Source organism: Equus przewalskii, chromosome 20 (assembly GCF_037783145.1).
Source record: "Equus przewalskii isolate Varuska chromosome 20, EquPr2, whole genome shotgun sequence".
NCBI lineage: Eukaryota > Metazoa > Chordata > Mammalia > Perissodactyla > Equidae > Equus > Equus przewalskii.
Genome location: NC_091850.1, coordinates 24,437,193 through 24,453,486, shown reverse-complemented (window position 1 = coordinate 24,453,486; position 16,294 = coordinate 24,437,193). Strand labels below are relative to the sequence as shown.

At 37.8% G+C, this 16,294-nt stretch overlaps 1 protein-coding gene across 1 annotated transcript in view; it reads right to left on the bottom strand.

The window, feature by feature from the left end:
* The window catches only part of OXCT1 (3-oxoacid CoA-transferase 1), a 129,155-nt gene that overhangs the window by 49,778 nt on the left and 63,083 nt on the right, over positions 1–16,294 (bottom strand). The window contains exons 10-13 of the mRNA XM_008539040.2: positions 14,399–14,493; positions 12,013–12,061; positions 6,534–6,606; positions 5,846–5,921 (exon numbers count right to left, since the gene is read on the bottom strand). Of these exons, the coding sequence (XP_008537262.2) occupies positions 5,846–5,921; positions 6,534–6,606; positions 12,013–12,061; positions 14,399–14,493 (293 nt within the window). The remainder of the gene's footprint in view (positions 1–5,845; positions 5,922–6,533; positions 6,607–12,012; positions 12,062–14,398; positions 14,494–16,294) is intronic.

Here is a 16,294-nt window from a genome sequence, read left to right as displayed (position 1 = left end):
TAAAATGTATGACCAAGAAGAGCAAACAGGATGAGGGCAGGGAATGGAAGTTTACTGTTGTGAGGTTCTTACATTATACGTAAAGTGATACATAATTTGAAGTAGACTCTGATAAATAAAAGATGTGTATTATAAACCCTAGAGTAACCACTAAAAAAACATAAGAAAATAAGTCAACAGTGAAAATATAACGGAATCATAAAAAATACTTAACTGATTCAAAAGAGAACAGAGAAAGAAAAAAAGAACAAATGGGGTAAATGGGGGGGGGGAATCATACGCTGATAGATTTAAACCGAACCATGTTGATTATTACATTAAACGTAAATGGCCTGAACATCCAATTAAAATTCAGAGATTATAAGACTGAATAAAAGAGCAAGATTTAACTATATACAAAACCCGCTTAAATATAAAGATGCTGATAGACTGCAGGTAGAAGAATGGAAAGGGACATACCATGGAGAGTGACTATATTAATATCAGAGAGTAGGCTTCAGAATAAGAAATATTGCCAGAGATGAAGAGGGATATAATAATAAAGATGTCAATTTATTGAGAAAATAATCTTAAATATGTACTAATGTAACTAGTAATGGAGTTCTAAAACATATGAAGCAAAAGTGATACAACTGAAAGGAGAAATAGCCAAACGCACAATTACAGCTGAAGATTTCAACACTCCTCTCTAAGTAATGGATAAAAGGACAAAGGAAATGAACAATGCTATCTACTGACTTGACCTAATTGCCAGTTATAGAACATGACCCAACAAGTGCAGAATACACATTTTTTTCACATCCAGAGTGAACTTAGTGCAGTCATTAAGAAAGACTATATTCTAGACCATAAATAAACCTCAAATTTAAAAGGATAGAAATCATATTAAGTATATTCTCTGACCTCAAGAGAATGAAACTAGAAATTAACACAAAGTTTTGTGGAAAATCACCAAATATTTGGAAATCATGCTTAGAGAGAAATTTAGAGCATTACATGCTTATAAGGAGGAAAGTTTTCAAATTAAAGATGAACAAGTTTCACAGTTTGCAGGAGTTGGCCAACTTTTCTATAAAGGGCTAGATGGTGAATATTTTAGGCTTTACAGGCCATGGAATTTCTGTTGCAAATATGTGACCACTGTTGCAGCACAAAAGCAGCTACAGGTATACATAAATGAATGAATGTGGCTGTGTTCCAATAAAAGTTTATTTACAAAAACAGGCAGTGGGCCAGATTCGGCACATGGGCCATATTTGCTGACCCCTGCTAGAACACCAGCTCCATAATGTGGAGAACTTCATCTGTTTTGTAAACTGCTGTATCTTCAAAAGGCTAGAACAGAGCATGACCCTTAATACACGCCTAATAAATATCTGTTGAAGCAATGAACTAATTTAATCCCAAGAATTAGTATATTAAATATTATCATTTTACAAATGAGTATACTAACATGAAATGATTTGCCACATCACCAATAAGCGATAGAACCAGTGTTTAAGCGCAGGTCTTTCTAATTCCAAAGTTCTGTACACTTACCACTACATTACACTGATATGGCAAGAGCATTGCTAAATAATTGTAAAAGCATCATACTATCACACACATATTTCACACCTGTCCTTCTTCCTTACCAATGGTTTGCAGTTTCCTGAGCCTTGGGACCAATGAACAAGACACCAATGTGACAAAGCCATATCTATATCTGTATGTTTATATCTTCATCTATACTGTAATCTTTATATTTCTATCTATGGGTTTAATATTTAGACTACAATTGATGCAACTAAAACACAACACTGAATCATGAACATAAACTCCCTTAGTTGTACAAACAGGAAGCCTAGAGAGTTAGCTTATTTAAAACAGACATCATATCTAGAAGACCAAAGCAATTTTATGTACTCATATATGTGGCATACAGGAGTACAACATTAATTTGTATTTATTCTTTTCAAAGGCACAAAGAAATGAAAAATGTGAGGGAAAAACAAACACCAAAAACATCCTGTTCTCCTTGCTTTAAGAATGCCTCATTTCAATTCTCCCTGAATAGAAGGAGTGGTCCCTTGGGTGTTGTGTTACTCATATACAGCAGCCCTGTCCAGTGGGCCACTGTTGCATGCTTTCAACAACTAGCCCTCATAGTTGATTGTACACATCTGCGTCCCTTCACAAGTCAGTAAACTATGGCAGCTGTTTTCCAAAAATAGGCATCAAGAAGGCCAGAGCAGTCCTGAATGCAGATTCAATGGATTGTACATCTTGCCACATTTTCGTGGCTTGCCTGGGGTTTTACTGCCACCACGATAATCAGGGAACACAAAGGAGCCAACTACTGTTTTGTCCAGTTTTCTCTCTTCAGATGCTCAGGGCAGAATTTTTAAAAATCTGGGTACATGGGACCAACACTGCAGACTAAGAAGCTATTAAAGAATAAGACAAATAGCATCCACACCATTGGCCGCCCTTAAAAGTATAATGTTTATTATAATCTGACATTGTAATGATTGATGGGGATGCCATGGGGCAGAGAAACTCAAGGCTTTACAACCACTGAAAGAGTATTAAACTCAGTAAAAAGATAAATGTAAATGAAAAATGATATAATAAAGCTGAACTTTGCAGCTTCTTGACTGCCAGATCTTGCAATAAAAATATATTTAAATTTTATAAATCAACATAAATCTTTGGGACAAATAGAAATAGATTGCTCACTGAAACTATATAAGGAGGCTATGCTGTATCTTATCCATAACTAACAAGAGCAAGAAATGTGTCCTCAAAGGGCTTAATTTTTGGTACTTGAATACGAACTTAGGATAAATGGGTTGTACTATTGACTGTAAAATATAGTCTTGCTCATTATGACAACGTATTTTAAGGCAAATATTCTCTCTTTAATCTTAAGCAATAGAACATTGAAGAAAAGGAAAATAATACCCACTATTTATAGAATGCTTTTAGCATTCTCTTTTCATTTTCTTCTCACTTAATCCTGACAAAAACGTGTCCTCCAGATCGTATCATCTGTAAGAGGTAGAGCTGAAATTCAAATCAGATCTCTTCCAAACTAAAGCTCATGGTCTTGACTCTTAAGCTATCCTATGTCCAAAGGAATCAAAATATACACTGTGCACAACATAGAAAGAAGCCAAGAAGTGATTCTTAGTTACTAAAAGAACAAAAGAAATGTTCATCAGACCCCAACTTTCATTACCAAAAGAGCAGAACCAGACACAAGAACACTCTATGCTTAACTTTTCTCAGTGTTCCTTCAGAACTCCAGAGTTCCCCATCGCCGCCCTGCTGGGTCCAGTCCTTTGGAAACTCATGAGCTCTAAATTGTATCAAGAAAATTACCAAGTAATACGCACCGATTTTTAAATCATTCACAGGAGTCTCAACAGGATATGCAAAAATTTGACACACATTGGAAAATCTTTCCTACAAATGACAATTACATAATGTATGCTTTCACTATGAGAGCTTCCAGCCTTCACAGCACTGTGTGCTAAACCATAACATAAACAAACCGTATAGTGACTTTTAAAGATGTCCAAGTTCCCTGAAGGCAAAAATGTGTGGAACGTGTTTCTGCTCTATATCCAGGACCACTGTGCAAACTGATTTCAAAACTCATTAACAGTCCCACGAAACAGACATATTTAAAAAGGTATTTCTTTTGTTCACAGTAACCAATGCTATTCCCTTCTCTGCCAGGTAACCCCAACTTCTCCCTCTAAACCCATGAAATAATAACAACCTGTTTATTTAGCATGTACTGTATGTCAATCTCTGTGCTATGTACATTGATTGCATTACATCATTTACTCCTTTACATTGTCCTATAAAGTAAGTAGTATTATATCGTTCCCATTTTACAGATAAGGAAAAGTAGACAAGTATCTCAAGTTACACTGCCGGCAAATGACAAAAATAGGATTTTTGGTTTAGGTCTGGATAGGATTTTAGGTCTGTCTCACTACATGGCCCTCACTCTTAACTGCTATGAGAGCCAGATGGGACCCCTGAAATGATCTAGTCTCAAACCCTCAGTTTATAGGTGTGGATGCTTTAACCCAAGGAGCTTAAGTGACATGTTCAAGGTCACACCTTAAGTACTGGTAGAGTCAGGGCTAAAACCTAGGGCTTGCTTCTCCGCGCTCCTTCAACTACCCATATGGTCTTCTTCTAAAATTTGAAAGTAGAAATTCATTCTGATTTCCTACACAAGTAAGAATTTCCATAAACTGTCAATCTGACTCACAGTACGATGCTCAGGAGACCCTCCCTGATTTCTTTGAAGCCTTCAAAAGCTGCCAACTGTTATTAACTACGGCTGATCTAGAATGACAAACATTTTTAAACTAAAATAATAATATAATCAATAATTTGCTAAGGCTTCTTACTATTAATTGGTCAATCACATTTTTCCATTACATTTTAAATATGAATTATGATCATTTTTTAATACATTGGTTCTCAAACTTGGTTACATTTTGTAATCACCAGTGTTGCTTATAAAATGCCTTGCGTCCATGCTACATCCCGGATTAAATAAACTGGAAACTCTGGGGGTGGAACACAGGCATCAATATTTTTTAAAACTCTCAGGTGATTCCAATATGCAACCAAGTTTGAGAATCAGGGCTTTAATAATCATTAAAACTTTAAAATAATATTACAGGAGGTATTAGATCAAAAGAGTCAAATAAACATAATCTCTGTCTAACATTGTGATCAACTATACTAATCCACCTTCCTCAAAAATTATTAGAGAAAAATCTAAAAGATTTCAAAAAAAACTTTCAAATCATAAAACACCAGCCTCAGTTACTTAAACAAATTCCTTTTAGCTGATGCTACAGAGAAACACATAGAAATCCTTATTTTTATTTATTTACTTATTTTTTTGCTTGAGGAAGATTGTCACTGAGCTAACATATCTCTGCCTACCTTCCTCTATTTTATTTGAGATGTCTCCACAGTGTGGCTTGATGAGCGGTGCTAGGTCCACACCTGGGATCTGAACCTGTGATCCCCGGGCCACGGAAGCGGAGTGTGTGAACTTAACCACTACGCCACCGGGCCAGCCCCAGAAACAGAAATCCTTAAACACATACATAAAAAGAGTAATCAGAGCTACCAGCCAAAAAGAGCTCATAATCATGAATGTGCATTCATTCTTGTTTCCATACATGTATCAGAAAGCAACAACCTGGAACATTACGAACCACACTCATAAACTAACTGATTACAGTCCTTCTTCCAAAGCTAATTCTAAGAGGTTCTTTCCTTAATATGGGTCATTAGTAAACAAAAACTGTTTGCATTTCACAAGCCTATTTAAACATCACAGGCTTTGTATGCCATAATGGAAGACAATGTGACTGATTATTTATGGGGTCACTTCACTGATCAAGAAAGGACTTTAATCACTGTGAATAAGAAAATAATAGAATTAACATAAAATTAATGAACTCATTCATTGTTCTTTCTAGTTATAAAAGTTACTTATGCTAAATATTTGTATTTCTTTTATCTGACTGTAATTAAACCATCTTTTTTTTTAATTTTCCCTAACTCTATTTCTTTATTGAAAATTCTGCTTTGGTCCTGATCTTGCCTATTTTCAGTCCCAACTACATAGCAAACTGGCAAAGCTGAATATTTCTCAGTGCTTGCCTAATTAAAATTTGATTCAAATAAGAAATACACATTAAAATATTTCTTTGTTAATAACTGTATTGTGCTCTCATAGCAATTTGACAAAACTTTTCTTAGTATTTCAAAAACAATTATTCTGACCAGCATAATTCAAAATAATACAATGTCTACTTACAGGTATCATCCAGTTAGCCAGGTCACCATATTTGGAAACCTGCATTGCTCCTAGCATTGTTAGATTGACATGTCCCCTGAGAAAGAAAAAGAGGAAATATAAAGCAAACTTGACAAGCTTTATGTCCCATTTGCTTGAAATTGCCAGCAACTAAAATAAATAATTCTATATCCTCAAAATACATTTGCTTTCTCCCACCAATCACCTGATTTCCAAATAGATCAGCTCAAGCTGATGTAGAGAAACAGCCATTAAGAGTTCTTTAAAAAATATACATAGCCTATATTGTCTCCAAAAACAAATTAAAAACAGGTGTACACAGTGAGTTTGTTTCCTTCGGCGCATGAGAATGGGGCTGCATGTGCAGACAAACCCTAGCTAGAAAATGAACACACCGTTTGTAGAAAATGTTAGGATATCCTCAGAAAGAACCCTAAAAATGTTCACTTCAGTATAGTTGGCATACAAATATATATTCCATTCAGGGGGTTCTTTTAATAATAGCAGCTGGAGGTTCCAATTCCCAACATTCAATGTGAATAATTTCACATCTTGGTGCAGCCAAACAAACCCATGATGGTTTTCTGGCTGGGAGATGTGGCTGTGTGTCAGAGCCTTGCTAACACACTCAGGGTGACTAAGCTCATTCCACACTGTGTGAAACATGAGGGGCTCCGTTATTACATACCCTCTAATCATCGCAAATGACTCATCGCTGGAGAAATAAGCAGCTCCTGGAAGAACAGTAACTGTTTCCTTGCCTAAACACACACACACAAGAAAGAAAAAGAAAGAAAAGACTATTAGATTTCTAAGAGTGGAAATCACATGGAGACAGGGGTCTATGCCTTCTCTGTCCCCTACAGAACTAAGGCTTCCTTTACCAAAACACAGCGGCAACAGGGATGGGGGGACACAAGGGGAACTGTCCACCCTACAAAGAGGAGCATTTTGTCACTAACATTGTTCAGAGTTGCCCTTGCATGGTGATAATAAAAACAGACCATGTTTTAATTTTATTATTGTCTTGAAATTCTCTGCAGGCAATGCACCCTGCTGTTGGCTGTACCCATCCCGACCTCCCACCAGCCCCACTCCCTTCCCAAGCCCCTGCTGAATGCTAACAGGAGTGGAGGAGGAAAGGAGTTCCTGAGATGCACCTGTCAGAACCCAGTGCTAGCACAGTCACTAGAGTAAAGAGACTGTGGAATAAATATGAAGAAATGCAACTTTGCAGGGAATGACCCAGGAGATTCCCCTCAGATATTTCTTAAACATCAATGAATATTCTAGAAAGAGAGGTCCCACTGAGAACTCCTAACATCATTAGGCCTGACTCTCTTCTTTCAGTCTCTCTCTCTTTCTCTCCCTGCCTCATCCTTCCTCTCTTGCTCCTATAAGTTTTTGTTAAAACCATAGAACTTTGATGAAATCAGGGTATAACATCCTAATACTGGCCAACGTATATCTGAGCTGCTTTCTCCTTGTTATCTATTTCCTGTCTCTTCAGGAGCCAGGTGCCGAGGAGAAGCTTCGGGTTTCGACCAGAAAAGTGCTCACATACTGTGTTGCCAAAGATAAGTCAACTGTCGGAGAACATCCCACTCATTACTCCAGTTTAATAGGGCAGACAAACAGAAGGGGAGGAAAAGTCGTGATTCCAAGACTGGAATAGAGAAATGTTCCCAGACACAACAGGATCAGGGTGGTCTGATCATGCAACACAGCTGTAGCCTCAGCTTCTCAAGTCTTCCAGAAAGCTAATGTCTCCATCAATATTCCCCTTCATTTGAGCTCACGTATAGAGAAAGAGTAAGACTATTTATATATCCCAAAGGAGTTTGATTCTAAACAAAGGAAACATTTTCACATCTTTCAAAGTACCACAGAGCTAAAAAGCTTTGGAAAATACTTTTTGATGTGACGGGTAGGGGCTTTTAGACAGCCTGTAAGATTTGGAAGATTAAATGAAATAATGCATGTAAAGTCCTTACTCAAAGTGCCTGGCATAGAGAAAGGACTGCATAAACATTAGCTTTTATTATTGTCTTTGTTATTATTCCTCACTCCAAACCTACTTAGCAAAGAGACAATGCTGTCGCCCCTCTAGGGATAATGTTCAGGACCCAGCAATTGGCTTATACAGTGGGGTGATACAGCTAGCCTGTGAACCCTAGACTTTAGGACAGGCACAATGCAACTAAACCTTATCCTAACACAGCTTTCAGGTCCAGCAAATTTAGTTCCTCACCAATTCTGAGGAGGAGAGGCAAGGAGGAAGAATTTGTAGGACAAAAAAACAGAGAAACATAAAAATTTCAGTTCTTTTTTTTTTTGATGTGCTGAATCGCAATGACTTTCAAAGGGCAATCTCCACCATCTGCTGGTACATAGAAGGCAGTATTTGCCACTTTATAGGAAACTTTGAGATCAATGGAGAGAGCTTCGGCTCTCCTCATGTGATTTATGAAGCATAGTTTTATTAAAGGGTCCAATAAACAACTCTCATGAAAACAAAGTCATTGTCAGGCCCCTGTTAACATTCTGGCATCTTACAAATTACATTCTTCAGAAGCAAAGTTAATTTTCAGCATTTTTAAACATCTAATACCTAAACAAAAATAAATATCCTAAAACTGAGTCCATGTTTTTAAAATACAATGTCCAAATTTGGTCAAGAAACAACTATAACCAATAATATAATCAGTATCTTAAAGAAAAAGATACTTATTTGGCTATTTCTGATTGATTTCTGTCTCCTCCAATTTTTCTCTGTGTATGTCTAGATCCTTTCATGATATTTGGGCACTATAGTTATTCAATGTCATAGTTACTGAGTCCTTTAGCTCATGATTAACATGTCATTCACTCAATATCAAATAAATGTCTATTGCGTGCTTTGAACAGTGTTACAAAGAAAACACATGTGCCCTAAACTAACGGTTCTCAAACTATAACACCCACCAGAATCACACGGAGGGCTTATAAAAACACAGACCGCTGAGCTCAATGCCCAGAGTCTGTAATTTAGTAGGTGAGTGGGAGGGCCTGAGAATTTCCATTTCTAACAAGTCCCCAGTGATGGTGATGCTGCTGCTGATGCTGTGGGTCTGGGAACTACACTTCAGCCACAGAAGGATTTGGGGAGGACAATGAACTGGGACTTGAAAGGAGAGGTATAATGCATTTCAATAGCAAATTACCAATAAGGAGATGGGGATGGAAAAGGAAGAGAAGAGAATAAAAATATGGTGAAGGGCACAGGAAGAGCAAACACATGGTGGAAGGAAAGCACGAGTCATGATCAGAATAGACCCAGAAGCCAGAATGGGTGGACACAGGCATCCTTGGAGGGTGTAGTGAAAGATAAAGTTGGAAAGGTCAGTTGTAACCATGAGATAGATATTGAATGCTGTACTATTTGTACCTTAGTCTGCAGGCCTGTGTTTCTTCAGATGTGGCACCCAGACTTCTAGAGCAGGCACTATTGACATTTGGGGCTGGATAACTCTTGGGAGTATGGGGGGCTGTTCTGGTTATTGTAGGATACTTAACAGTATCACTGGCCTCTATCCACTCAATGCCAGTAACACTCCCCAAGGTGTGACAATCAAAAATGTCTCCAGACGTTATCACATGCCCCAGGGGAGTAAAATCACCCCCCTTGCCCACAGATAACCTCTGCTGTAGAGGCACATGGGAGTGGGTGGTCAGAGATATTTATATGCCATGAGATTAACATGGTGGTTCTTTCCAAAGCAGTTTCAATCAAAGGTAAGTCATTTAAAACATTATTTGTATAATTAAATAAGAAAATAATATTAAGAAATAGAGAAGAATACAAAATGCACATTAACATGAAAGCTACAACATGAGACTTGTTAGAAATTTCATAATTGCACTGGAATGGTGCAGGTTCAAGCCCAGACCTTATGGAACCTCTGAAATGTTCTAAGCACTGCCCTCTGCACCTTTGTAAAAGTCAGCTTATCAGAGACTGTAGCTCAATGAACAGAGGAAAAGGCCAGGGGCCAGGAGCAGGAGACTGCAAGTGTCCACTCCCTAGCAAAGTGATCTTGAGCACATCCCTTCATTTTTTGGGCCTCAGTTTCCCAATCTGTATAATGAGGTTTCATCCGAGGTTGAAATGGTATAATACATGTGAAAAAGTATGCTATACACTAGATAGTACTTTATAAGTGGTAATTCATTGCTACATAATCATATGAGGTTATTATTATTTAGAAAAAGAGATCCTTAGAAATAGTTCTATTATTTAAAAATTTTATTACACTGATTACACCCAGAAACATAACTCTTTGTATTCATTCCGAGGGATTCTATAAAAATCCTTTCAAATTAACACAAACAATAGGCTGATCTTCCAGGTAAGTGTCAAATTTGGGAAGTTGAGGAAACCACCAATTTATATTCTGGGTTCTCTAGCTTAAAGTATTTCCTCCCTAATTTAGACAGTTCCAAAGTCAAAAGCATCATAAATCCCAAAGAGGACTTTGATGAGAGTATTTGAATATTATTAAACTGCTTTGCAGCTTGGTTTCCCAAAAGCAATGAATTCTTGTTTTACCAAGCAGTTTAAGACTGTATGTGGTATTTCAGAAGTTGAAGTATAAAACTGGTGGCTTCATTAGGATGGAACTACTTTTAAGCTCAATGGAATCAGAAACGCCTACTGTCCAACAACGTCATTGAAAAGAATAACAACTTTTCAAAGGAATGCAGGTTTTATGAACTCAAGCCTGAAATTTGGAAAATGGAGTTATTCACTTTGCAAATAACTCGCTAACATCATAAATTAATTAAACCAAGCAGCAAATATTTTCACAGATCAATGAGCTATTGCTAAAGGGTACAGTACAATTAAATTACAGCCTTGGTTAAATGTCATTGCTTTATCACAGTGGGCCTTTCAGAGTTGAGTTGTGTTAACTAATTCAACTATTCGACCAGAAGCTGTTCTACTTCCAAAAATTCCAAGTCTCAAACATCCTTTCTACTTGGCAGCTGGCCTTTATATTCAGCTAATATTGCTTCTTTTCGGAGATTTACACATACTATTTTTGAACGTGAAGTAAGAATAATATTTAGGTGTGGGTAGAGTGAACAGGAGTAAAAGAAGGGTAAAGAAAATCATGCTAAACATAAAAACTAGCTTCTTATAGGCAGCCCCATTCTAATAACAATCTTCAGCCCCAACATGGTGGCAGTGTTGCTTCAAGCGCAGGCAGTGATGATGACCAATTTTCCTCCTCTAGGCTGCTACTACATGTGACTCTATGTCCCAAATAAAAGGCTAAGAATAAAAGGCAAAGCATCTGAGTGTAGGAACAAAGGAGAAGAGAAGCCTAGAGTACCCAATCCAAGGAAACTCTGCATTTATTACTCACATCACTGGGCCGTACTTAGTGACAGAGCACACCCTTAAGCACCCTTGAACTTCTGAAGGATGCTCTCCCACTCCAATGAGGACTCGAGGACAGTATCATCAACAACAAAACCCTCAGTGTGCCAGATCCTTTCTTTTTATGGATCCACTCTCCACCCTTCTCATCCTGGGAAGGCACATCTATTTCAACCTGGGATTGGCCAACGGGAGGCACAAGCAGAAGACCCAGCAGAGGAAATCCCCACACCCACCCGCCCCAGGTTTCTGCAAGATAGCTGTACTCCTCTACCAAAGGCCACAGCGCCTGTTGGGTGGCCCTCTCCCATAGCTGCCCTTTAAGGCCTAGGGATGGTAATAATTCCCTGTGGTACTTCACCATGCTTTTCTGGTTTCCTTTAATCCTGTTCACACCCTTATGAATTGCCCCTTCCTGTAATTCTTCTCATTACTCCATTTGAGAGGGCTCTCTCTACATTGCCAGGACTCTGACTGATCGACCCACCAAAGCCCTTGTCGTTATCTGTATCCCCACCTGCAATTTCTCCTTTACCTTAGGCTGCCCTAAATAAGCGGAGACTTCTAACCAGCAAGCCAGGCAAAGAGGGGACTAGGAAGGATTATCTCTCCTCCTTAATGAAAAATACACTGGAGCACTCTCCAGGAAAAGACAAGGAATCAACTCGTTATTATTATTATTCGACACAGAGCTAAATTAACAGCAAAGGAAAACACTGGAGAAACATGTAATGGGTGAGTTTACCTGCATTGATTAGATCTGGATCAACTTCATTTTGTAACGGATATGGACCCTGTCAAATAAAGCACATGGTCAATTAGTAAAAGAAGTTTCTCACTAAAGCACACACTAGAACTGTAATATAGGGCCAGCACCAGTGGCCTAGTGGTTAAGTTTGTCAAGCCCCACTTCAGCAGCTCAGGTTTGGTTCCCAGGCATGGACCTACACCACTCGTTTGTCAGTGGCCATGCTGTGGTAGCAGCTCACGTACATAAAGAGGAAGATAGGCAGCAGATGTCAGCTCAGAGCAACGCTTCCTCAGCAAAAAGGAGGAAGACTGGCAACAGATGTTAGCTCAGGGCAAATCTTCCTCAGCAAAAAAAAAAACCAAAAAAACAAAAAACCCCCACAACACTGTAATATAAATAACTTCTCTAAAAAACCCTAGGAAATTATCATCAAAAGACTTGAAGTGAAACTTTTAAAAGTGATTCCGATGTTTCTGTGGCTCTGTTTCTCATATTGATTACTCTTTTCTACATTAATACCTGTGATTAGGTAAATGAAAAATATTTTCTAACAATTACCAAAGTTTGAAAGAAACGTTAAGCTGTTAGAAATATAGGTCAGTAAAACAGAAAGTAACTATTTAGTATGTACTATGCGGCCAATCTTATTCATAAACCTTTCTGGTAGCATCAGTGAATACAAGTTAAGTGGCTGCATTATTTGGCTAGAAGGACCTAGAGAGGCAAAGTTCTAGCTTTTTCATGTACTGCTCCTAAAGGCTCCAACCTGGGGCTCTAACCCTCCCTCTCACCACATCTAAGTTCTGATGCCCTTATTCCCCTTGGCCCAGTGATTCTCAGCAAGGTTTTGTTTTTCAATTTTGTATGTATTTTATAAGGCATCTCTAATTACTTTAATGGGGCAAGTAGTTTCACAACATAATATATATTAAAAACAAAAAGAGAGGAAATAGGAAAAGGAAAAAGACAAAGACATAAAATGGAGCCAAGAATGAGGAAATATTGGAAGTCAAATTTTTTTTTTTTTTTTTTTTTAAAGATTTTATTTTTTCCTTTTTCTCCCCAAAGCCCCCCAGTACATAGTTGTATATTCTTCGTTGTGGGTCCTTTTTTTTTTTTTTTTTTTAGTTGTAGCATGTGGGACGCTGCCTCAGCGTGGTTTGATGAGCAGTGCCATGCCCGTGCCCAGGATTCGAACCAACGAAACACTGGGCTGCCTGCAGCAGAGCGCACAGACTTAACCACTCGGCCACGGGGACAGCCCCTGGAAGTAAAATATTAACATACTTTCTAAAGAGGGACCAAAAATTTATCCTTTAAATAAATTGAAGTGGCGCCTAAAGTTTTAGACTTGTGTAGATTTTCCTTTAAATGTTGACCATGGGTAATTCACATCCACTTATCTCCCTTGTCTTCACAATGAGGGAAATGGTCACTCCAGACAATCTCCAGGGCACCTTAAAAGTATGAGTCTTTAACTTTAATATGAAACTGCTTTTACCCAGACACATGCCATTTTTGTGTTTTTGAAAATAGTCATGATTATTGCCTCAATCAATCAGTATCAAATATATACACGTGATCATTATTTATATTTTAAATACTGGATATACATTTTCCATATTTACAATTTTTATTGCATTAACAGTTAAGATCTATTGAGAAACAACAAAAGATTAGGAATACTATAAATTAGTAAACTATATGTAATCTCTGCCATAGTTAACAATTAAATAAAAAATGTCATCCTGCAAGCAAAAACATTCCTTAATTTTATTATAATATTGAATAAAAAGTATGGCCAAATTCTATAAGAAATTGAGCTCATCTGAAAGGTTAATCTTGAAGAAGAGAACATTCTACCCTTTTGAGCAACACAGCCTCAAAACAATAATTAAACGAGAACTTGTAAGATTTTTTGAATTCATCAGTCAAAAATGTCCCCGCCGTAAAACAGAAACTTGATGCTTCAGTTTCTCATTCAGAGCCTTGCTGATTTTTAATAGAGAATTGCTAATGACCTTCACTATCCTGTCCAATCACACAAGGGTTCACAGTTCACCAAAGAGGAAACTGGGAGGCCAGCTCCTTGAGCAGGCATGATGGGGAGGTGGCAGCTGCCAGACTGACAAGGGAGGAGCACACAGCCAAGCTCACATAGTCAGGAAACTAGCATCTACCACAGAAAATCAACAACACAAGTTCGCAGTTACCTCTGTTTCATGGGAAAAGTTAAATACTTTAATATGATGATGAACACAGAGAAAAATAAGGTTGGGAACTTTAAGCTAACAACTCTCAGTCATAAGAATACTACACGATATGGAATATCTCATTCTCCATCAAGACTGCAGAGATAAAATTTTAATTTCCATCTTACCAAACCCAGGATTCCATTTTCACTTTGAAGATGAACAGTCATATCCGGGCTGATAAAGTTACTCGCCAGAAGAGGGATTCCTATGCCCAAATTAGCTAGAAAAAAAGATGTTAAGGTCCAGAGCATAAAAGCTGGAGAGATTATGCCATGAATTTTCCACGGATATAAATCTGAATAGAATCCTTCTTTAAAGGCACTTGCCCTGAATGTCATCACTGAATATATTCTCCAAACATCTGCTGGGCAGTATTTTGTAACTTTTTTTAAAAGAAAATCTCTAATTAATCACAGCCTTTTCAATAACATTGATATGCTTTTCCATAAAGATATCAAAGTGGTGGCTTCAGTAGACTAGCCAAGAGGTCATTTTTGTCTTAGGACATTTTTATTTTCATTAATGTGCTCAGTAAATCTGGACTGATATCTTATGACTTATTATGACTGACGTATTATTAGACATGGCTTGACCTTTGTTTAGAAGCAACTGTCACTATTCAAAATCCCAACTAAAAGTAAAGATGATTCCATATCCTAAAAAAGGGCCAGCCCCATGGTGTAGTAGTTAAGTTTGGTGCACCCTGCTTTGGTGGCCCAGGTTTGGTTCCCAGGAGCATACCTACATCACGTGGTGGCAGCCATGCTATAGTGGCAACTCACATACAAAACAGAGGAAGATTGGCACAGATGTTAGCTCAGGGCAAATCTTCCTCAGCAAAAAAAAGCCTGCCATTTTTAAATTTAATAAAGTTTTCCAACAATACCAAAATGTCTGCCTAAAAGTGTATCAATTCCTTTGGGTTACTGTGATAACATTCATTGGTAACTGAATCTTCTCTAAGTTATAAAGAAGAAGGGCAGGGGGCGTTAAGTTTCAGCAAATACAACTGAGATTACACAAAAAGTAGCTGTGTTAAAGCATCAAAGAGCTAAGTGAGGGTGTTGAATTTTCTTTCTAAGATGATCAAAATAGGGTCAACCCTGATTTGTAAGCAATGGTATGGGTTCAATCTTGCCTCTCAACACAAGCAGGCTGACCAGATCAGAGATGTTCACACTGCCTGGAATTTCTGTCCATGCTGTCCATTACCACTGAACATTGCAGGCCTCACCAGAATTAGTGCAAAGAATGATCGCAATCTGATGAAATGCTAATAACAATGAGATAGTTATGATCCAAGGCCAGAAAAAAACAAAGTTTGTATATGCTGCCATATTGTAAACTGCAAAGGCCAGCAATCGACTCAGTGAACCAGGTCACTTCTTGTGGATACGGTGCATCTATGAAGCTAAGACGATAGCTACTTGGTTCATCTCTTACCAAATCACAGACTAGCGTAGTGTTATTTGCACTTCATTTCTCACAGTGATGTACAGGACACACTGAGATATTAATTCCATTATGAGTAAGTATTTCCAAGTAAGGGCAACCCAAGGTACAAGCTTTATACTTCAACTCTTTAATCATACTGTATAATTTTCTCAGTTCTTTAGTACTTTTTAGTGAATCAAATACCAGGGAGAAAAAGTCTATGTACTCTGGGTTGAAAAACAGTAGGTGATATGGAAAGATCACATATATGAACTGACTTGCAAATATTTTTCATAGGCAATACAGTAACAGTGAAGAAAGAACAGCTAGAAGCCACTAGTATCTAAAAGTAGTGTTATCATATAGTCCGAGTTTAAATATCAACAGTAAACCAACTGACTGGAGTTGAGAAGAAAAGCCAGTGACTAGCCTTCACCAGCTAAGTTAACTTGGTTGACTCTATATCTTGCTGATGCAGGAGTTGGAGGAGGAAGCGCTATTATATTCTTTTTCCTTATGTGAATTCCCACCATAACACAAAGTATAACTTGGAAAATAAAGAAAAATGAGGTGGTGGAGGTAAATAA